The sequence below is a fragment of the Thamnophis sirtalis genome, unplaced genomic scaffold, assembly GCF_051295495.1.
Source record: "Thamnophis sirtalis isolate CommonGarterSnake01/CBP01778 unplaced genomic scaffold, rThaSir2_p1.2 scaffold_5, whole genome shotgun sequence".
NCBI lineage: Eukaryota > Metazoa > Chordata > Lepidosauria > Squamata > Natricidae > Thamnophis > Thamnophis sirtalis.
Window position 1 is genome coordinate 65,678,404 of NW_028261385.1, and position 22,478 is coordinate 65,700,881.

Consider the following 22,478-nt stretch of genomic DNA (forward strand, 5'->3'; position numbering starts at 1 on the left):
TTGCTGCATATCACTTTAGAATTGATGAGAAATCTAACTCATTTGTAAAATATTGCTGAGATTAGGTGAACAAGAACAACCAGTATTCTTTATTAACATAAGCTTGTAGATGTGAGAAATATATTGTATAATGTGATAGGCACATGGTACGGAGTAAAGCAAATATTTATGCTAATAAGGAAAAGGGTAGCAGAAATGCCAGGGATATTTTATGGCTAAACATTTTGAGAAGTTTCATTCTCCATTGCTGATAATTCTTGGAATTGGTCCACATTTTAGGAAGTTAGCCATATTGATAAAATATGCAATAAAGGGTAGGAAAGAGGTTGTGGCCTGTATAATGGATAAGCCTAAAAACTGGACTGCTCAACTCTTGTAACTTAAGGATATTTATAAAGGTAGAACTTTAGGATATTTGTTGTATTGTTTTGCAGATAATTTGAAGACATTATTACTTTTACTTGGAATTAATTAATTATTTGATTACTTAAGGTATAGAGCTTAATTTTAGAAAGAATAATTATCTGTGTTCTCACATTTATGTTAAGAACCAGTGTATGCTCAGATGTGATTTAATGTACATAAATCAAGCATGAATTCTGGAGCAATTTGCTTCCAATATCATCTGTTCTTTGTTTTATTTAATAGTTTTAGTGAAATAATCTTTAGTTTCTTTTCAAATAAATGACCACTCAAAACTTCCTTGTTTAATACATTCTTTAGAGATATTGTAATGCTAACCTGTTTATTAGTCACATTGCTGTTTCCTAGAAATAAGAGCAAAATTAAAACTACAGGTTCAGTTTACTTACAGAACCATACCCAGTGTGTCTCATTTGCTTCTAATTTTACCAGTATTTTATGAATTATATATGTTGCAGTACTCATACTCTCTGAAATCTATTTTATAGTAAAGAAACATCTGAATTATTATAAAGAAACATAACTGTGGTTGTGTAATAGTTTGGCAATTGTGAATCTATTATTCTATTGATGTTCTTTTTTCATTCCAACAGACTGCAAATACTTCACTTATATGGTTGCCGCTTTATACCTGATTTGGAATCCATTACAAATGTTAATAAAACTGTTAAAATATTTCATGACCTGACAATTGCAACTGTGAAGTTGTTACCTGAATGAGAACTCTGCCAAATCTTTCAGCAATTGTCTAATGAATAGTTTAGTTTGACTATTATTTTTTTAAAAATGTGGTTAAAATGTAGAAACTTACCTTTATCCAATACTTCCTATTCGTGTTTCTTTGTCATCTGTGGAATAGTTAAAATGAAGAAAATCTTGTTAGAGCTGTTTTCAAGATATATTTCCAGTTTCTTTGATCACCAAATTTGAATGACATGATGTTCTCAGATCTAACCTCTCCAGATATTGGATATTTAAATTAGAGCTGCATTCTGACTGATATCTCTTTTAAAACCAATACCTACGTAATATATTTCGGAACAAAACCTTCTTTTGCTTTTTTTATGCAGAGAGCTTTGCCTTCATTGCTTGCACTATGGCTCATAAAAATAAATCGTCTTTTGTTGAATTTTTTTCTCTGCCAGTTGCTTGAATAACATGGGTTGTTCCTCTGGCTGCTACACTGATGCCAATCCTACATAGGCGGAAACTGGCTGCCTGAATAATACATCAAGAACCATCTATTTTGTAAGCTGCATTTTCTGTGACACCACTAAATGACACCATATTTGATCTTAAGAAGCGTCAAAGCAAAGGGCTTGAACATTATGGCAAGATAAATATCAGCCTTCCCACAATGTTGCATTTCTCTTGGGAGTCAAATGCAAATTTTTGATTAGAGTGTAGCAATAACCTTTTGGTCACAGCATTTTCAGATAAGGTCGGCACACTGTGTAACACAAGTGGATGCAAAATCTTGCTGTTAGATATCTTTCAATTTCCTAGGTTATACTAAGGAGACCAACCCAGCTACCTCAAATATCTCAGAAACCATCTCTGCTCTGGATGTCAATTACCTCAGAAGAAAATCGTCTTAAGTCCTTTCATCTCATTAAGCTAAATTAGAATATCCACAACATGTTTCTTAAATCTGAAGCTTTTCCAAAACATCCTGTAACTATCACCTTTACCTTATCATCATACTATAATCATGATTTTAGAAACCAATCCCTTATAACCAATAAAATGTTTGGATACCAATTAAAAATTCTTAAGCAGATGCTTATATTTTGTATAGGAATACACAATTAAGAGAGGCAGAATACCATTTTCCATATATATGGATGTAGTTATGGAAAACTATATGGCAACATCTTGTATTTTATTATTTCAGATGGCAGGAATAGAAGCAGGACATACTGTAAAAAAGGAAACAGAATTGAGTAGAAAATTACCAGAAAATTGCAGTTAAGAGATGAAGACCAATGAAATGTAAATGTCTCGGCAATGGGCTTTGTACAAGTGATATTCAAGAAGAGATTGAAGAATCATCTGTGACTGAAATGTGTCACCATGCTAACACTTTTATTATGAAAATTTGATAATTACCTCTAAGCTCCCTTCCAAATCTAATATCTGATTCTAGGATTCCAGTATCAAAAATTGATTTCTGAGAATCTGGGATGATTTTTATTTACAGCAGGGTGGATAATTAATTTTGCCAAGGGGCCACATGAGAAACTGGGACTGTTGTGGAAGGCCGAACCAATTGGGCTTTGAAGGTGCATAGGTGTACATACATACATAGTTGCCTTCAAAATAAAGGCAATCCATGCAGGCTGGACATGATAGCCAAAGGGCCGGATGTGGCCCAGGGGCTCTAAAGTGCCCAGGTCAGAGTTACAGCTATGCTTCTGAATCCATGTAAGACCAACAGGGAAAAAAATGATGAAAGGTTGCAATGCAGTGCTTGGAATCTAAAGGAAAGTTTTATTTATTAAAAAGTACCAACTTGGAAGAAAAAAGTTCCATTATTCTTCCAGACCATTCTAATTGGTGGGTTTTAGGAGGTTCACTTCAGGATAATTCTACTATATTCCTCCTCCAGAGTTTCCTGATCTTTCATTCTAGGGGTGGACTGGTGGCTCCCACATCAGTAGGATCCAAAATAAAAACGTCCCTATGTTATCTAGATTGTTTTGTTCATAGAATGATAGGGGCTTTTCTTTTACATAACTGTTAGTTGCCATAGCAAAAACATCCTGTGTGGCTAAAGATGGGTAGGAAAATTCAAGTGTCCCAAATAGAGAAAATGTTAGTTACTGTTAGCATAAAAATTGTGTCTCAGTTGAAATCATTAGTTTCTTACCTTAATCTATTTGGAATTTTGATCTGTAGCATTCTGTTTTTATTTTCTGTGAAACGTGATGTTTAAATCTTAAATGTTTAAGTTAAATTGGCATCATCAAAAAAATCTCCCCAACTTAAAAGGCTTTTGTTACCACTTGCTTGAATTGGCAATGCAGTCAATAAAATGTAGAACAGAGGTGTGTATGTGTGTGTGGAAAGTGAGATACTTGGATGGCACGAGCCTCCTAAAAGCCTTAGATGCCGCGCTCAGAGACCTTCAAATGCTATCAATTGTAATCTATATTAAATGCTTGGTTAGAAAACAAAGATTTAAGTAAATTTAATTACAGTTTAATTATATGAAATCAAATAGAGTTTTTGTGTTGGACTTACTTTTTTTGAGAAACATGCCTTTTGATATAGTTTTTTTTTTAGTTGTTCAAGGCACTGGGCTAGAAATCAAGATACTGTGAATAGGACTTTGGGCCAGTCCCTCACTCTCTCAGTTCAGCTCACCTCACTGAGTTACTGCTGTGGGAAAAATAGGAGGAAGGAATATTAGTTATGTTCAATGCCTTGAGTTAAAGGCCAACGGAAGTGACTTGGTATGCCATACATGCATGCAACTGATTCAACTAGATATAAGATGTCTTTATTTATTACTGTTTCTCACATTTTGCCTCCTCTTTATTTCCATTTCAGCATATAGGTGGCCCTCAATTAATGACCCAAACCCATACCAACAACTCTGTAGATAAACAAAACAGTCCCAGTTGTCATAAAATGAATCCCAGGGTTGTTAGGTGAAGATTACCTAGATTCAAGCAATCCCTGATTTGGTCTTCCCCAGCCCAGAACTTCAATTCACCAACTACTTGGAGAAGTTCTTCTACTCTATGCATCTTTCTCTCTCCTGCTGTATTCCCCTGCCACCATCCCAGTGGACCTTCCTCCCTATCCTCCTAGGTGCAAATATCATATTCGTCCTATCTCTGCTAGGCATGCCACCACTACTAAGAAGCACTGCCTCCTACTGCAACAGTCATAAGGTTGAGGACTGGTTGCAAGTACATTTTTTCAGTGCTGTTGTAACTCGGTGGTCACTATTTAATGGAAACTTAAGCGAAGACTGTGTATTGTGAAATACTAAGAATCAGAACAGGTTATTGTTTAAGATAAATGTGTCAGTAAGTTTCTCTACGATCTTAATGCAATGGCTATTTTTAAAATAAAAATACATGTTTTTTTTAAATGAGCATTTTACTGTGATAACGTAGGTGTTACAATCTTAAGTAACTTTTGATAAAGTATGGCTAAACAGAATTATGTCCAGAAACAGGCGTGGCACAATAACATTTTCTCTAGTTATTCTTAATGAATCTCAATCTCACAAAACCAGTGTTACAAGTAAATGCCACTTCCTTTTCTAGAGTCTCAGGTGATTTACTGTTCTACAAGCAGAAAGGTCAGATGCTGCAATTTGTAGTGCCACTATTTCCTGAAACTTGTCCCAGCCCCCAATGTACATAAGATTGGGTTCCAAATTTCAGAATGATGTTTTGTTGTATTTAACTGTCACAAATTAATTTATGAGCTCACAGATAGGGATTTTTTTTTACTATAAATGTAAAAACCAGGTAATCACAACCAAGTTAAATAAATGTACCATAAAACTTGTGACATTACATATTCATGAATTTTGGTTCAAAAATGTTCCATCAGAAGAATCTTTTTTTCAAAAACAAGATCCATCCTCTCCACTTCACAAAGAATGGGCCTGCAATTTGGTTGTCAAAGCTGAAATAATACGGGTAAAATAATAATGGTGTTTCATTTGCATCACAGCGCTATGTAAAGTATCTTTGCTTGGGGGAGAAGTCTCCTAGTGAGGAATAAGGCTTCTCTCAGGTAGGAAAGCATTAAAATGGCAACCTTATGGGAAAAAGCAGGACGACAGCCACAAAGTGTCTCCACCAATAATATTTTTTTAAAGGGAAAACTCTGCTGGAAGTCCCTCAAAAGTTTTTCCTTCTCCAAAGTAAGTAGAATTAAAGTGACCCAAACGGGTATTTGCCAAGAGAAACCTGTCTGAGAGTAGAAGGTGAAGTCTATTTCTTGACTCTTGGCTTCTGGGTGTATTTAAGTTGATTATCAAGTTAACTTCTTTATAATTTGGGGCTTTAAGTTAACAGCAAAACCTGCTGCCCATTTATTTAGAAGAAAACTGCGTCGAGGGGAACATCCTTCTCTAAGGGCCGCTTTTAAGCCTGCAGCCTACTGGATTAAGGAGGCGGGGAGGCCGGGGGCAGGAAGGCAGCCGCCTGTCCCCCTCCTAGGCACAGTTGAATCGGTCTGTGGCAAATGCTCCATTCGATTCGGGGCTCTAGCCATTCCCTTGGCGCCTAGTCAATTAGCGTCGTCACCCTTGACTACGCAGCCAAGCCGCCTCTTTCCAGGATGCGGCGCTTTTGGCGGGCCGCAAAAGAAAACTGCGCCGCGGGGAAACAATCGTCAGAAGTGGAATTCACACCTGTGACGGACCAGCCCCGTCCTCCCCGTTCCTACACGTCTGACGGGCCGCGGGGCGGTCGCGCCCGGGGCGGCCGGGCGGCCGTTCTCAAAGTAGCTCTCTCCACTGGGAGGCAGGGCGGGGGCGGGGGCTGGGGCGAAATTCTTGGAAGAACTTTTCCACCTCGAGGGGTGGGGCGGAGAAGGGACGGCCTGGAAGGCAGCCGGCAGCAAAAGCACGGAATCAGGCGCGGAGAGTCCTGTCTCAGCGTCTTTCCTTCCCGGATCGGGGTTTCCCGCCGCTTGAAGCCGCCGAGGCGTCTCCGCCAGTCCGCCGCCCTCCCTCGCCGTGCGATGGGCTCCTCCGCGGGCGAGCAGGTGGACTTGGATGAAGGCGGCAGTCTCCGCTCGCTCTTCCTGGCCTGCGATGTGAACGGTTCCGGCCGGATCGAGCGCGATGACTTCGGCTCGCTCTGCGCCGAGCTGCAGGTCCGGCCGGCGGAGGCCGAAGCTATTTTCCAGCGCCTGGACACTGACCGAGACGGCGCCATCACCTTCCGCGAGTTCGTTCGGGGGTTTCGCGGCATCGCTCAACCGCAGAGTCGGCGGAGGGACTGCGAGGAGCTCCCCGGGGAAGAGAGCGACGCTTTCGGTGCCTTCGCCGAGATAGTGGCAGCGGCAGCGGCGGCGAGGGGATCTGCGGTGGGTCCCAGCCAGGCCTGGAAGGAATTTGAGCTTCGGCTCGGGGAGGAGGCGGGCTTCATTCCCAGGTAAGTCGCTGTTGCTCCTCTGAAGGGAAAGGCGCGCCATAACCACCCCCAGAAGTTTTAGCCCTTACTATTTTCAGTCACCCTTCAAAGGTAAAAAACGTTAAAAGTCCTTCTGAGTAGTTTCGCCTTTTATTTTCCGAAAGATACAAGCCTGTTAACAAATCGCTTTAAGCAAACGTAAAGCAGCGTTTTCGGAATGGATAAAGGTTGCACCTGTTGAACTTCTGCAGGACAGGTATTACTTCAGGGATACACAAGGGCTACTGCGGACAGCATTTGACCATATAATTGTTATTTTTTTATTTCAGCCTTGCAATGGGTGGTAGTTGAGGATCACATATTTTACTATTTTCATTCTTTATAGTATGGTAAACACTAGCTAACTTTTCTACAAGGAACTGGGAGTCATTGTTTACCCTCTTATCAATGCAAAGGCGGTGAGGTAGGAGAGGCAGTGTATTTGTATTTGTGGCTTTGCTGGCATTCAAACTCTTAAAATTTTAGGTAGTTGCCAATGAGTAACTGGCTTTCTGATGAAGCAGAGAAAGTCCTAGATTATAGTTTCTAAGCAACCGCTGCTGTTTTCACTCTAACTGGAAATAATCTTCTGTAGATTTATCTCAGGCTTGTCTACCTCATAGCATAGTTTTTGTAAAAAAAAGTATAAACTTTTAAATAAAAAGAACTCTAGTCTCTCCTCCTGCTCCAGCATGTTTGGTATTTGCTGTTCCCATTGAAAATCGTCCCTGTTAAAAGAAGTGGCATATGGTAGCACCACTAAAGAGCAGATGGCTAGAGAGGGCAGCAGAAAAATGACAGGGAATTTTTGTTTTTGTTTTAATGATGCAACACATATCTTCGAAAACTCTCATCCAACAAGCCTGCAAGGTGCCACGTTGCTCCTAGTCTTTTCTTGTTACTGCAAGTAAATAGAGGTGCTCTGCTCAGATTTCAAGTCTTTTCTTATGACTCTAAGAGAATCTCATTCTGTTTTCTCTTGGTACTGCCTACCGCAGATGATCATTTTGCAGTCTTCTGGTTTTGTGGGAGTCCATCAAGCACATTTCCAAGCTAGTATACTTTCTTAAACCTGTCCTGATTCTTCAAACAGCTGTTCCTGTGCAGTGAAAAGCAGACAAAACAAATGAAAAACAAACAAGCAGTCCAGTGAATTTAACCATTGATAGTCCTGCTTGAAGTCAGATTTTTGATATATTCAAAATTCTTTTTATAGTTGCAATCTGAAAAGTTGGTTGTCTGGCTGTTCGAAGATGTCAGTTTACACCTATATGGTTTTAGTATTGTGAAAATAATTCTCTGGTTGAGTTTTGTATCATGTCTCCCTGAGCTGTATCCTGAATGTTCAAATAACAAGCTTTCTTTCTCATGCTCTCACTGGAGCATGAGAACAAGACAATAATACAGTCTCTCTCTCTCTCTCTTTTTGAAATGCTATTCCCAATATATTAGCACCATAATAGGAATATTGCCAACAAAAACAACATAGTATTCTCAAACAACTCTATGGTTCCTTTGGAGAGCAGATTAAATGTCTATGGAGATTCTCAGTCATCCAGGTCCTGGGTGTCCCAAAAGTGCTTTTTCAAAAAGCAACTGGACTTTCTGCGAAACGTCTTCAAAGAAAAACCAGAAAGTCCAGTTGCCTTTTGTAAAAGCACTTTTGGGGACATCAAAGGATATTATATAATTAGGAACTTTCAGAACAAGAGGCAAAACATCTTTCAGACTGTGTTACTCTGTCTTGATTCATATTTAACAAAGTACATTAAATTTCACTCAATTTGAACTGATTTCATGACAATCTCAAGTAAGGTGCTCAAGAATGGGGGAAGGGTGCACACATAGTCAGTAGACTACAGTGTGACCATTTATGAAATAGATGAATTAGTGATATATTGTGTTCTGTTTGTTTGAATGTGTCTGTTCCCTCACCCCCTGTCATCTATGTCTGTCTGTCTGTTATCCTCATTTCTCATATTTAGGAACTGCCCATCTCCAAATAGAGTGATTCTGAACAGTACAAATAGTATTCATATGTATTTTTTCACCATCAAGGATTATGCTATGTTTCTAACCATTTTCTTCCCACAGTTTTAGTTTAAATTAGGGCTAAATAATAGCATAAATCTGACTTAACTGGGTCTTTAACAAAGATGATTGGAGGTCACAAGACTTGCATGTATTATAACTTTGAGGATTTCAGATGTGTTGGATTGCACATTTTTAGCCATCCTTCTTAGCATTTCTACGCTGACTAAAATGGATGAATTACTACATTTTGCAAGCACAGTCATAGTATTGAGTTTATTTTTTAAACAATATTAAAACTTTGTGCAATAGACCTCACTTTTAAACTTTAAATCCTTTGTTTGAACTTAATGCTTGCCAATTAAGACAGGGATTAAGAATTACTAGAACTCTCAGCAGCACTAGCCAATATAGTGATTAGGGATGCTGTGAATTTGAGATCAGAAACGTGGTGGTCGATCAGAGAGGTCGGCAGTTCAGCGGTTCAAATCCCTAACACCGTGTAATGGAGTGAGCTCCCATTTCTTTTCCAGTTTCTGCCAACCTAACAGTTCGATAGCATGTAAAAATGCAAGTAGAAAAATAGGAACTACATTTGGTCGGAAGGTAACAGCATTCCGTGCACCTTTGGCATTTAGTCATGCCAGCCACATGACCATGGTGATGTCTTCGGACAGCGCTCTTTGGTTTTGAAACGGAGATGAGCACCGCCCACTAGAGTCGGGAACAACTAGCACATATGTGTGAGGGGAACCTTTACCTATATTAAAGATCAATTTTGAAGCATACTTTCTTTTAAGTCAAACTTTATAGAACTTACTGCAAAGTTGTAGCTAAATAGGTGTACATGTTGGGTCCAGTATCCTGTTTTAGAAAAGCTATGTACTGTAGGTGGTGGAATGAGGTTTGTGCAGGAAGAGTTTATGTTAGCATCTGCCTTTTTTATCTTAGAACCATGGAGAGAATGTTTGCTCTAGTACTCTGTAGTCCAGCTAATTTGGTTTAATAAGACAGGAGAATGAATTGCAATTCCTTTGTTTGGCATAAGTGTACAGACCTAATGCGTCTGAATTCTGAATACCGGTCCTCATATATTGTTTCAAGCAGAATGATACTCAGAACAAAATGGATATGATTATCAAAGAAGTGGGCCTGTTTACTGAAAAACCAAATTGTGTTAATGAAGTTTTAAACGCTCCTCCAATTTACAGGGTTTTTAAATAAAAAAAAATAGAATTAAAATATTTTTTCCTTGCTCATATTTCAGTTAATGAGTTGATGCTAGGCTGCAGACTCAAGATGTGCATTGGTATTATCTATCTATGTAGGAATTACAATATGTATCTTGCCTTTCATTCAGGAGCTCAAGGCGGGATAGATAGCAATAACAATAGCATTTAAACTTATATACCATTCCATAGTGCTTTGCAGCATTCTCTGAGCAATTTACAAATGTTAGCATATTGCCCCAACAATGTGGATCCTCATTTTACCAACCTCAGAAGGCTGAGTCAACTTTGAGCGGTCAGGATCGAACTGCTGAGTGTGGGCAGAGTTTGTTTGCAATACTGCATTCTAACCACTATACCACCAGGGTTCCTTATATAGTATTTCTGCTTCTCAATTTTCTTAGAGCAACAACTCAGGTTGGGCTGAGAATAATGGTCACCTAGGGAGTATTTCGGATGAGGATGATTTAGAAGTTCAACACTGCATTGGCTTTCACTGGAAGGGGTGATGGTCTTGTGAATAGCAATATGTTCACCAAACATTATGAATAATATGTTCAAGGCATTTTGAATAGATTATTTTTTTTAAACCAAAGACATAGTGAAAGAAAGGTGTATATAAGGAATGGGAAACTTAGCACTCTTCAGGTGGTTTGAAGCAACAGTACCAGAATATATGACAATTGTCTGTCTTGAAAAAGGTTTATTGGAAATACAGTTAGAAGTATCCGGAATGCATCAGGTATAAATATTAAACCTGAGGCTTGATATCTCTACTATATTTGGACATAAAAAAACGCCTACAAATAGTCCTCATAGTCCTTATAGTTGGAATTAGGATCGGAATGTCCATTACTAAGCAACGTGGGCATAAAGTATGACATTACATGACTGCATCACTTAATGATGACAATCCCAGCAGTCCCTATTGGCATCATTAACCAAATTCCACTGGTTTGGTGAGAACCCACCCAATCCTAGCCATTCCTGGCCAGGTCCCTTCTAGCCCTGAGCCTCAGTAAGGGAAGAGACTATTTCCTCTGCCCCATCTTCAACTTTCTGCACCTCCCATCTCACCTCCCCATCCCTCCACCCTGTCTATTTGGACCCTGACAAAGCTGCAGATCTCTGTGATGGCCATACTGAGGCTAAAGTAGAGGCCCAGGAATGGTGGCAGACGGCTAAGACTGCTAAAGGCACCGGTCTTCTGAGGAATTCCCCTGTGAAGGATGGTCCATAGGGCAGAGATGGGAGGAAGGTGGGGAAGTTGAAGCACCCAAATGTTGATCATCACTATGGTGGTGCTACAGGGTCCATAACTTCAGGGACCAAATGTTAAGTACCATTCTTTCAACACTGCCATAACTTTGAATGGTTGCTGAACAAGAACTAAATTGTAGTTAAACAAAACTGCCTATACTCTGATTAGATTCCCACATTGTGCTAAAAAGTAATGTTGTTTTGTGTGAAACATGAATCCAGTCAGTTGTGAGTTGTTGAAACCAGGACTAAAAAATCATGTTTCAATGTGAACCCAGTTGTAGAAAGAAGAAAAAAGTAACCTTCCTACTTTAGACTATATAATCTGGGTATGACTTCCTCATTCGTGGGTTGTATGCAGATAGATACTAATCAGTTTATGAGTTTCGTCATTGCTTGAGTATCTATTTCAACTATTGTATCAAACACAAACTAAATATTAATGTTAATATGATTTCTGCCCATATTTCCAGAAACTTTTTATAGATAGAAAAATAAACAGATTTTGAGAGAATAATTAAATATTGAAAAGTTTGAATCAAGTTATTTTGTGAAATATTAGTATGTAATTATTGGTTACCATTTTATACCATTATAATAACCATATAATTATCTCCAGTTCTTTCTCTTGTCTTCTATTTTTGTTTTTGTTTTATATGAAAGTGAAGTATACCAAACATGTATATTATTATTGGGGAGGGGTTTCTTTTGCTTGACTATGTGTCATCAAGTCTGTGTCAATTCTTATGACTACATAAATTAATATCCTCTTAAATGATCTGTTCTCAACATGACCCTTAAGTTATGTATAAAATTATGTCTAGTTTTCTTACCCTCCGGGTAGAATCTAGTTCCAATGCATAAAATATAGCATAGTGGTTAAACCAGTTTAAAGATGATTTATGTCTGCCTTTTCAAATCACTGTCTTGCAGATATGTTTGACTAAACATTGGAACTTCTACTAATCATATCTGAATTCTGAGAATGTACTCTGACACATTTACAGAATATGATATTGGTTACCCCAAATGTTTACCTTGTACAAGTAAACTAGGACAAAGTTATTTGGCAATATGCAGCTGTTTGAATTGTGATAATCAAAATGTTCTCAGGTCATGAAATTTAACATCAGGATTAAAGAGATAACTTGCAAACACTACTCCCAGACACCATACATGGGATGCTATTTTCATAATGGGGTAATAGTGAAAAGAAATTACAAATAGGATGACAGGTTATTTTCAGAGGAACTTTGAAAAAACTGAACTCAGCATTGTGTCTAGAACTGATGCTATAAGATATGTTGGATTACAGTTAACTTCCAGCCAGCATGATGGTAAGAATTATCATCCAGTCGACATGCACAGATGTCCAAGTTGTCAGAGCTGGGATGGAAGACTTATTCTACCTGTCCCCATTTATTATTTATTAAATGTGCTCCGTAGAACACAATATGTCTGTGGCTGAGGGTCAATCATAATATTGGTCAGTAATAATAACAACTGCAGGAAGATTGCAGAGAGTGACTGCAAACCAGGGACGTGCAGTCAGGGGAGGCAGGGGAGGTAGAGTCGCACCACTGTCATCATGAAAAGAAAAAAAAAATGTAAAAGGAAAAAAGCTGAGCTAGTTGCTGCCAGAGTCACAGTGGATGACTCTGCTTAGTGCTTAACTGTTTAAAAAAGCCTCTAAAAGAGAACAATGTGCCTCATTTAGTCTGGTGTTTTATGATCACTTGAGCAAAGTTAACTAAGGGTTAAAAGCCGAAAAATTCCTGACGTAGATGAGGCATATCATTCTCCCACCTCCTCCTGTAGAGGGTGTTTTTTTAGAGGCTTTTTTAAACAGTTAAGCAGAGTCATCCACATGGTGACTCTGGCAGCAACTAGCTCAGCCTGACCTCAGCTCTTGCCTTTTTCCTTTTACATTTTTTTTCTTTTCATGATGGCAGGCAAGAGCAGAGTTGAAATCCTCTCTGAAACAGCTGGAAAAGTTATGTGTGTGGGTCGGAGGGAGGGGGAGGAATTCAAACTTCATCCTCAAGAGTACCGTAGATCCCTCCCCAAGTGTAGTTTGATTGCATGCAGAGCTACGTTGCCTTTACACACACACACACATAAACACACACACACACAGACAGACACACCCCTGGATAAAAGTATATAAGTCCAGCTTCACTGATTACGAGTTTGAAAAGGCAATGTGGCTCGACCTGCAATCAAAGGCTCGGATCGGAAGGCAGCAGGGGAAGTGGGGGGTATGGCAGAGGAGCTGCTTTCAAGCCATTGGAAAATATATCCAATCCAACTTCTGTGTTTGTGTTTGTTTAAGAGTGAGTGAGTGAGAGAGGGATCCAACTTCTCTGTGTTCATGTGTCTGTTTGAAAGAGGAGGGAAGGAGGGAGAGAGGGAGGAAGGAGGGGGAAGGAGAAGAAAAAGAATGAAGGAAAACTTTTTCGCAACGGAGAAAAACAAATGCTGTTGCTTTAAATCGGAACTGAGCATGCCTGGCTGTGGAATTCTGGGAGTTGAAGTCCACAAGTCTAAAATTTTTTTGAAAACCCTGTGTCAGTGCCTCACCAGCCATAAACCTCACCGCACGTCACTGCTGCAAACAATGACATGGCAAAGTAGCAACAATGGTGTATTGGAATATCTTCAAGAAATACCACTTGTCTGCAAACAAGAACAGGTGGAACTACAAAATAGATAAATTAATAAAAATGAAAAAGGCAAAGTGCTCTGGGACTTTAGAATTCAAACAAGTAAACATCTGCTGGATAATACCCCTAGGCTTAACAATTGTTGATGAAAAAAAGATTAAAAAAACTGGACAGTACACATTGCATACCCAGAGTCAACAAAACAGAAGAGAAAATAGTAGCGAAAATAGCAAAATGTAAAAATCTACAAATAGAAGTAAAAGAAATGTAAAAGAAAGCAAAGAGAGTGAAACCAACAGCAATAGGCACCTTGCATGTAATCCCAAAACATCGGAAATACTATTTGAACACCATTGGCATTGACAAAATCACCATCGGTCAATTGCAAAAGGAAGCTTTAGTTGGAACTGCTTACATCCTGCCACAATAACTTTACTATTGTTAAACAATAGCTACTTATTCGGGGTCCTTAAAAAGGACTTGATAAATGGATAAAAATGCCAAATCTAGTTTAAATATCTGCTGACATCATAATACTGATTTGGAACCCTTAGAGCGATAGTTAAAGGATTCCCTTGATACCTGGAAATATTGAATTTATCAAAGTTGAGTACCCATATTTAAAAACAAAACAAAACCACCCTGCTTGGAACTGCCTAGATTCCTAGATACTACCTTAGTAATGTTTAGCTCCTTGGTTAGGACTCAAATTATTACGTTTCTACCAATCTGGGAATCCAACTGTACATTATTCAAATATCATTCTGTACATTTCAACTCCAGTAAAATCAGTCTGCTGGATGCCAGCCAGTTCTACTGGCTGTCAATTATTTTAATTGGTGAATATTTACATGCTTCCGTTTGTCCAAAAATAACCAGGATGTTTTGAGTATAGTTTTCTTTTTCTTTTTTAAATGGCTGTGGGGGCAAGGCTGATACGATGATTTGCCAGCATTGCTGTGTACTTGATATATCGGTATTTAGGTCAGCAGATTTACAATACAATACAATACAATACAATACAATACAATACAATACAATACAATACAATACAATACAATACCAGAGTTGGAAGGGACCTTGGAGGTCTTCTAATCCACCCCCCCTGCCTAGGCAGGAAACCCTATACCATTTCAGACAAATGGCTATCCAACATCATCTTAAAGACTTCCAGTGTTGGGGCATTCACAACTTCTGGAGGCAAGCTGTTCCACTGATTAATTGTTCTAACTGTCAGGAAATTTCTCCTCAGTTCTAAGTTGCTTCTCTCTTTGATTAGTTTCCACCCATTGCTTCTTGTCCTACCCTCAGGTGCCTTGGAAAATAGTTTGACTCCCTCTTCTTTGTGGCAACCCCTAAGATATTGGAACACTGCTATCATGTCTCCCCTAGTCCTTCTTTCTATTAATTATCTTGTAATTATCCTTCATTTTTTTTTAAAAAAAGAAGTCTTCCCTATCCTTAGAGCTCCTTAGGTTTTTCTCGGGAATTGTTTTGTTCTGTTTGCCCTGAATTTGATTTCTCATTTTTGCACCTGACTGTTTTGTGTAAATGTAGGCTACCGAAAGCTCCTGAATGGAGCTGTTAATTGGGTCAGCGAGAAACAACAAAACCATATTAAGATTCTGTGATCAAATAACTGGAGCAAACTTTGCAGTCACCATTGTACTGAATGTTTACAACAGCAGCTTTTCCAAGCGGAGCTCAGTAGGCCTACATGAAGGAGCTCAGTGGAGGGAATTATATTTTTCAGCTTTCCCTCCCTCACGTTTCTGGTTTATTTAATGTTCTGGAGATTAAAAACCCACAAGAAGAGTAGCTGTGAGATAGTTCAGAGAAAAAAACAATAGGTAGGACTGTCAAGCTGTAAGGCAATGCTGTTTCCAGGTCTCAACATGAGGATTAGTTTTAGGACTCGGCTGTTGTTAAACCCTAGTTTGGTGTTACGTTCAAAGCTGGTCAAAAGAAATCTCTATTAGCTTGATTTATTATGAACTAATCAACTATGAGCATTGGAATAGGATTGCTGCCAGATTCCCTTGGTTGTTGACCATTGTAGATGCCCTGAAATGTAACACTAATATATTTAGATTTTGGTAATTTAAGATAGGGAAAAGAATGAATTAAATGGTTTTAAATAGCTTTTTTGTGCACTATATTTCTTATTTATGATTATTATAATAATAAAAGTTCCACTATAACTTGTTACCATTGTCAATTTTCAGTTTGTTATATTTATGTTTTAAATAGAACTGTGATGGCTAACCTTTGTGCCGAAAGTGCGTGTGCACCCATATTGCAATGCACATGTGAAACCCCCAACCATGCCCTGCCCCTGCACATGCCGCCCATGCATGCACGTGTGACCCCCTGGCACATGTGCACATCTCCCCCCACATGCATGGCAGGGACCCAAAAACCAACTGGCCGGCAGGGGAGCATGTGCATGTGCGGTGGGTTTGAGCCCACAGAGAGTGCTCTGCGTGCCAGTTATGGCACACGTGCCATAGATTTGCCATCACGATCCTAGATACTTGCATTGTCACGCTCCCTTGAACCCATAAAAAACATTGCATTTCCCCCCCTTTCTGGCAATTGAGGATAACATTTTATGCATTGAATGAATTGATCCTTATCCATGTAAAGTTTTATGCAGTAAATATTTTACCAGATTTAGAAACAGGTATGATAAATACAGGTGGTCCTCAACTTATGACGGTTCATTTAGTGATTGTTCAAATTTACAACAGCACTGAAAAAGTGACTTAAGACTGTTTTTCACATTTACAACCGTTACAGTATCCCCATGATCACATGATCAAAATTCAGACCCCCTGGCAACTGATTCGTATTTGTGATGGTTGCAGTATTCTGAAGTCATGTCATCACCTTTTGTGACCTTCTGACAAGCAAAGTCAATGAGGAAGCTGAATTTACTTAACAACCTTGTTACTAACTTAACAATTGCAGTGATTCGCTTAACTACTGTGGCAGGAAAGGTCGCAAAATGTGGCAAAACTTACTTAACAAATATCTTGCTTAACAACAGAAATTGTTGGTTCAATTGTGGGCGTATGTCGAGAATTACCTGTATACTAGTTCCAGGCTGAATATCATTCTGACAAACTTTGATTTGAAGATCTTTCAAAATCCCTTCCAACCTCAACCACCCAAAATCAGTGATTTATTTGCTACCATTTTAAGGCAGGGCTCTAAAGTAGATGTAATGCAATTTAACAAATTGCATATATCAAAAGGATAACATATCCTCCCAATCCATAGAAAATCCTGTATCCACTCACATGTGTGATGTGTTTCTTCTTCATAAGAATTCTTCTGCCCATGTCACCCCTTGTTTTCCTCTACCCATATCCATTAGCAGGAGAATGTAGGGAAAGGAATGGCAGAATTTGGGGGCCGAGGAAAAAGAGAGATCAGTCTAGAATCCCTACTACTGCCCCCCCTCCCACCATGCTTTTGACCTTTATGTAATTCTAACTAGGTGTTTGACCTTTAGTTAAGATTCCTGTGCATAGGCTTTTAGCAATAAATCAGCTTAATTGAATCTTTATGTATGGACTTGGTCTTTCAGAGAAAGATATAATTTGAGCGATATCAGAAAGGTGAGACTTATCCAGACCACTCATTTGATGAATTTGGTGGATTTTGTTTGGGTGGGACTGTGATCTGATCCTATACTAGAAGCATTTCCTGTGTGAAGGGAAAACTCAATTCCTTCCTGTTAGCATCTTTATTTATAAAAGTTTCTCCAGTATTGTATATGTGTATGTGTTTAATCCATGCCGTGGATTTAAATTTTTATAACCTAAGTGCTTGGGTAAAGAGATTTTGAATTTAAATTTCTGGAGATGTTTTGATTCCAGGATAGATTAAGATCACAATGCTTACACCAAAATAAAGTAATATGTCTGTTTTTTGTCATCTGTAATTTGCTCGCTCTTATGAATTAATTGACCTATTTTTAAAAACCTTATTTGTAAAATCTTAATAAAAAGTCTGCGCCATCTTCCCATTTTCCTTGACATCACCATGTAAGATATATTATTTTTGAATAAACCTGTAAAACATTTAATACTGTATTAATTTCTCCCCCATTTCTAGGCAAGAGCAGGTCTGCATTCTATACCAGAACATAAACATAGTGGAACCACGATTAATTCAACCATATGAAAATGTTATTAAGAACTTTATTAGAGAGATCAAGCTGCAGAGTACAGAAATGGAGACCATGGCCATTGCTGTAAAAAGGTAGATAACTGGGTTTGTACCTTATAATGAAACTATATAAGAGTAAATTATTGAGATCTGAAGTGGGCAAGTATCCTCTAGAACTCTGGACATAACTACATCTGCATCAAGTAAATAAAGAGTGTCCACACCATATCCAGAGCACTATTGGATTCAAATACTTCCACCAATTCCAGACAACAGAGCTGGTGGGAAAGGATTGGAGGAATTGCAGTCCAAGGTATTTGAATTTGTTTATCGATGCTTTAAATACCCAATAAATCATATGGGTGAAGAACAAATGAATTATAAAGGTCATGCTATCATGACTCTTGCAAATGATTAAATATGCTTGAAGCTTTTGTTTGTTTTATAGTTTGTGAACGCCCGTTGTATGTTTTCTAAAACAACATTTTCAGAACAGGTATCTCTAACTTAACTTTTGAGATTTCTGATCACAGAAAATTTGAGACTGAAGGGAAGAGAAGGAAGAATTAAGGGAAAATGTATTGCTACATAGAAATTGTGAATTTGGTTTATTAATGGTTAAAATACTATTTTTTTCAACAAGGCACAAACTAGACAGTAGCTTCCCAAATACTCAAGTATTTCAGTTTTGGAATGGCAGCCCTATCAGTTGAGTTTCAGTTGATAGAAGAGATGGCACAACTATGATAATACCTAATCTTATTTCAAATCCTATGCAATCATTTTACACTTCTATACTTATGTAAAGAAGCCTTTGCCTTCTCATGCCCCTAAGTGTTTTCCATTGAAGAGAGTTGCATGTGTACACTCCCTGCATTCGTTGAGACAATTTCTCCTGCCAGGATGAGATTCTGATGCCAATAATGCCTGGTCATCATATTACTAGTGGACATATTCTGTAATAGGGTTTCAACTTAGTGGATAAGATGTGAATGCTGCTATTATATGCATTCTGTCAGGGTTTTTTTCTGCTGCCAACATTCAACATTCTGAGACTATCTGGACTATGTTCCTATCACCCATCTCCTCTCACTTATGACTGCATGACTGTAACTTTGTTAATTGTATCTTTACGATTTATATTGATATTGATTATTTCCTGATTGCTTATTTGTACCCTATGACTATCATTAAGTGTTGTTCCTTATGATTCTTGACAAATGTATCTTGTATTTTTATGTACACTGAGAGCATATGCACCAAAGACGAATTCCTTGTGTGTCCAATTACACTTGGCCAATATAATCCTATCCTATCCTATCCTATCCTATCCTATCCTATCCTATCCTATCCTACCCTACCCTACCCTACCCTACCCTACCCTACCCTATCCTATTTGGACTATGTTTCTTTTCTATATCTTGTTTAAATTTTGGTTTATTGGTGTGTCCTAGTGAATTAGGCTATAAGCAGAAATAAGATAGACTGTATAATCTGTAATATATGTATTAAATTATAATCTTTGGAGTCATGGTATATGGTATGTAATAATTCATTTATGTCCACATCCGTTTCACCCAGACAGATTTAGCATATAAGGTCAGACCTTTCCGCAGATACTGTAATTTGCTTATTGCTGTGAGAAATAGAAAAACTTCTGTTCAGAGTTATATGGATACAATTGATACCTATAGTTCAGCGTTTATGATTGCTCAATACTGAAGATCTTTGAAATAATTGGGTATGAAAGGCAATTTACTTTTAGCTATATAATGTCACATTAGCTACAGGGAAGGTACATCAGTTAATTAAAGCTGGGAATATAGTCTGTTCTCCTGGTTTGAAACATATTGCCTCAATTATTTTTAAGGTTGTTTTATGTGAATATTCACTTTTATAGAGCACAAGATAAAGCAGCCATGCAGCTTGGTGAACTAGAAGAAGAGATGGAGCAGCGCATACAGGCTACAGAACATAAAGTCAAGAAGGAGGTGATTAATTGATGCTTGCAATTCTAATGACTTAAAAGGGTTGCTTCCCTTAACAAAATAAGTAAAATAATTCCAAATTTTGTGCTTCAGATTTGATGTATGGATCATTTTTCTGCATTATTTTCCTCTTTAGTTTGCCTCTAATGCAAAACAGTACAGCCAGCACTTCTATCTCTTTCCTAATCCAGCTTTTTATGCAAAAAAGAAAGAGTTGGGGAAGAGGGAAAGATGCCCATGGTAGCTTACGGCAGGCTAGTAATTTGAAGTAATTTGTTATGGCAGACTAAGTTGTAATGTAAGTGTCTGTTATGTTGAAGATGAAGAGCCATTATATAGGGTTCTGGAAACTGGATAATACAGATCTGTGGATTTTTTTTCCTTCCAGGTACGTAATATATGGAAGAAATGTGAATTCATAACAATTGGTTATGTCCTAGTTCTTATAGATCATGTGCAAATAGAGATACTTGGAAATGGTCTAATAGATACAGCCCTGTTTCTCTTCCTCCTCTCCATTCAACAATATCCTTAATTTCTATTTATTTATGGGTCTCTGGTTTCTTTGATATAAATTTTGATAATTAAATCTAGGGAGTAATTAGAAGGAAGAAAACTGTATTCTGCAAATTATTATACAATTGAAGTTACAAATAGTTCTAACCAGAAATTTAGATCCCTAATCTTAGAATATGGTAAAATAGGGAAAAAGGGGCTGACGTCACAACGGCACAACGTGAGATCTTGGTGCTCTGAGATCGCAGTCAATATTTCTGCCACTGGGACTTAAAACAGTCCCGTAGAGACACCTCCTGCTCATCTCAGGAATACAGCAAAGTCCTGAAAGATCCAGGAATAGCCTTTTTTCCGGCAACAGAAATGCAGCTAATGAAGCTGTTGAAGTTGGGACAGCTCTGGAATGGGAAGAAAGCGAAAAGTGAAAGTGTGTCGAATTGGTGAGGAAATTTTATTATTAGAAAAAGAGACTACCCAAAAATATTAAGTTAAATTAAAATTGAAGATAGAAGACTGTAAGCAGTGAAATTAATCTACATTAAACTTAGTGTGTTATCCTGTTTCTAATTTTTTTTTTCAGGGATGGAATTTTTGCAAAGACACCCTATTTTTTAAACTGAATGGATTAATTTTTCTTCTTTTTTCACTTTTGCTTATGATTAGATAAAATTTTCCTTCTTTTTTATAATGCTTGATTGGATTGATTGAATTGTTTTTGATCTCTATTTAAGGTTTTTTTTTCTTTCTTAAGCTTAGAATATAAAGAAGATAATAAGGATTATAAAGAAGGTTGTAACAACAGGAGGAAAAGCAGTTACACTGCCACTTAGAGGCTGGAGGCTGGATACATTGTTTTTCTTTCTTTCTCTGATCACTTGAGATTCAAGATTCGTTCAGTTTGTTTACTGACAATGATAGAAGAGCACAAGTTGTTTATACAGGTGTTTTTTGTGAGCTTTATAGTGGCAGTAACTGCAAAATTGGAAGAATGGCGCAGCAGGAAAAAGAAACTAACATTGCAAATGATTATGTTTCAAATTCAAAATCTATTAGTTGTGACAGAGAGAATTGAATAGAGATTGGAGAGTATGGACTACAAAACAGAAAAATTTGATGTTTATCAAATGAAGAATGTGGAGGACAGAGTTTAAAAAATGGAAGAAAAAAAATGAGCAAAGAGATAAGAAAACTGGATACTGACAACAAAGTGAGCATGGTTGGTAATGGCAAGAGCAGAATATGGAAAGGGGAGATAGATGGATTGGAATTCTATCCCAGACTTCAAAGCACAGAAGAAGAAAAGAGAGAAAAATTGACAGAGATAAGGAAAGAAATCTTGACAGAAGCACCAGTGATAACCAAAGATAAGCTGATGGAAAGCAGATGCTGGGTTTCGAGCTTTTATGAGATACAAAAGGAACAACATGGTGCGAAGAGAAGTTCATACAAGATTTATTAAGAAAGTAACTAGTAACTAGAATATTAATGCTACAAATGGCAAGAGATATAAGATTTCACTATTACTGAAAATATACAGGTTGATGCAATGAAAATGTATAATAAAAACTAAGCTAAATTTAGTTTACTAGTAGTATGTATAAAATGAAGTGACAATAGCTATAGTTAATGATTAATAATAATAATACATAAAGATATATTAGTTTGACAATATGAAATTTTATATAAACAACACATAAAGAATATGAGAGGAGGTTTTAAAGCTTTATCTAGAATATGTTATAAAGAGATATTGCGATTGGATGATTCTAAGATGATTTAATAGAATGTTATCATATATCCTATTCTAGATTTTGAATATTATATATAAAAGGATGTAAAAACAATTATAGTCAAATTAAGGTTGAAATATAATAATCATGATATACATGAATATATGTGAATTTAAAATATGCGATTTGATATGAAAAGCAGGTGATGACTATGGAAGAGATGCATGGAAATACTGTAACCAACTGACACACTTTCTACAATTTGTAATGGAAGATGGTTTTTTTATTTTTATGTTTGCTTGTCTTTGTTCAAAAA

General features: G+C 37.6%; 2 protein-coding genes and 1 long non-coding RNA gene across 8 annotated transcripts in view; 2 read left to right on the forward strand and 1 right to left on the reverse strand.

Annotated features, from left to right (window-relative positions):
• LOC106551140 (uncharacterized) overlaps positions 1 to 3,668 on the forward strand; it is a 47,539-nt gene extending 43,871 nt beyond the window's left edge. For 2 of the 4 annotated variants that reach the window (XM_087715950.1, XM_087715951.1), the window contains exon 14: positions 1,017 to 2,309. In XM_087715950.1, the coding sequence (XP_087572076.1) occupies positions 1,017 to 1,143 (127 nt within the window). In that variant the 3' untranslated portion in view covers positions 1,144 to 2,309. The other 2 variants (XM_014069165.2, XM_087715952.1) reach the window with 2 other exon arrangements.
• Positions 1 to 3,760, reverse strand: part of LOC148045408 (uncharacterized) — a 37,055-nt gene extending 33,295 nt beyond the window's left edge. For all 3 annotated transcript variants that reach the window (XR_015696717.1, XR_015696716.1, XR_015696715.1), the window contains exons 1-2: positions 3,667 to 3,760; positions 1,235 to 1,271 (exon numbers count right to left, since the gene is read on the reverse strand). This is a non-coding gene — a long non-coding RNA (uncharacterized LOC148045408). The remainder of the gene's footprint in view (positions 1 to 1,234; positions 1,272 to 3,666) is intronic.
• Positions 3,761 to 5,982: 2,222 nt separating this feature from the next.
• RASEF (RAS and EF-hand domain containing) overlaps positions 5,983 to 22,478 on the forward strand; it is a 43,236-nt gene continuing 26,740 nt past the window's right edge. Inside the window, exons 1-3 of the mRNA XM_014069167.2 lie at positions 5,983 to 6,551; positions 17,875 to 18,021; positions 19,829 to 19,919. Coding sequence (XP_013924642.2) covers positions 6,136 to 6,551; positions 17,875 to 18,021; positions 19,829 to 19,919 — 654 coding nt within the window. The 5' untranslated portion in view covers positions 5,983 to 6,135. The remainder of the gene's footprint in view (positions 6,552 to 17,874; positions 18,022 to 19,828; positions 19,920 to 22,478) is intronic.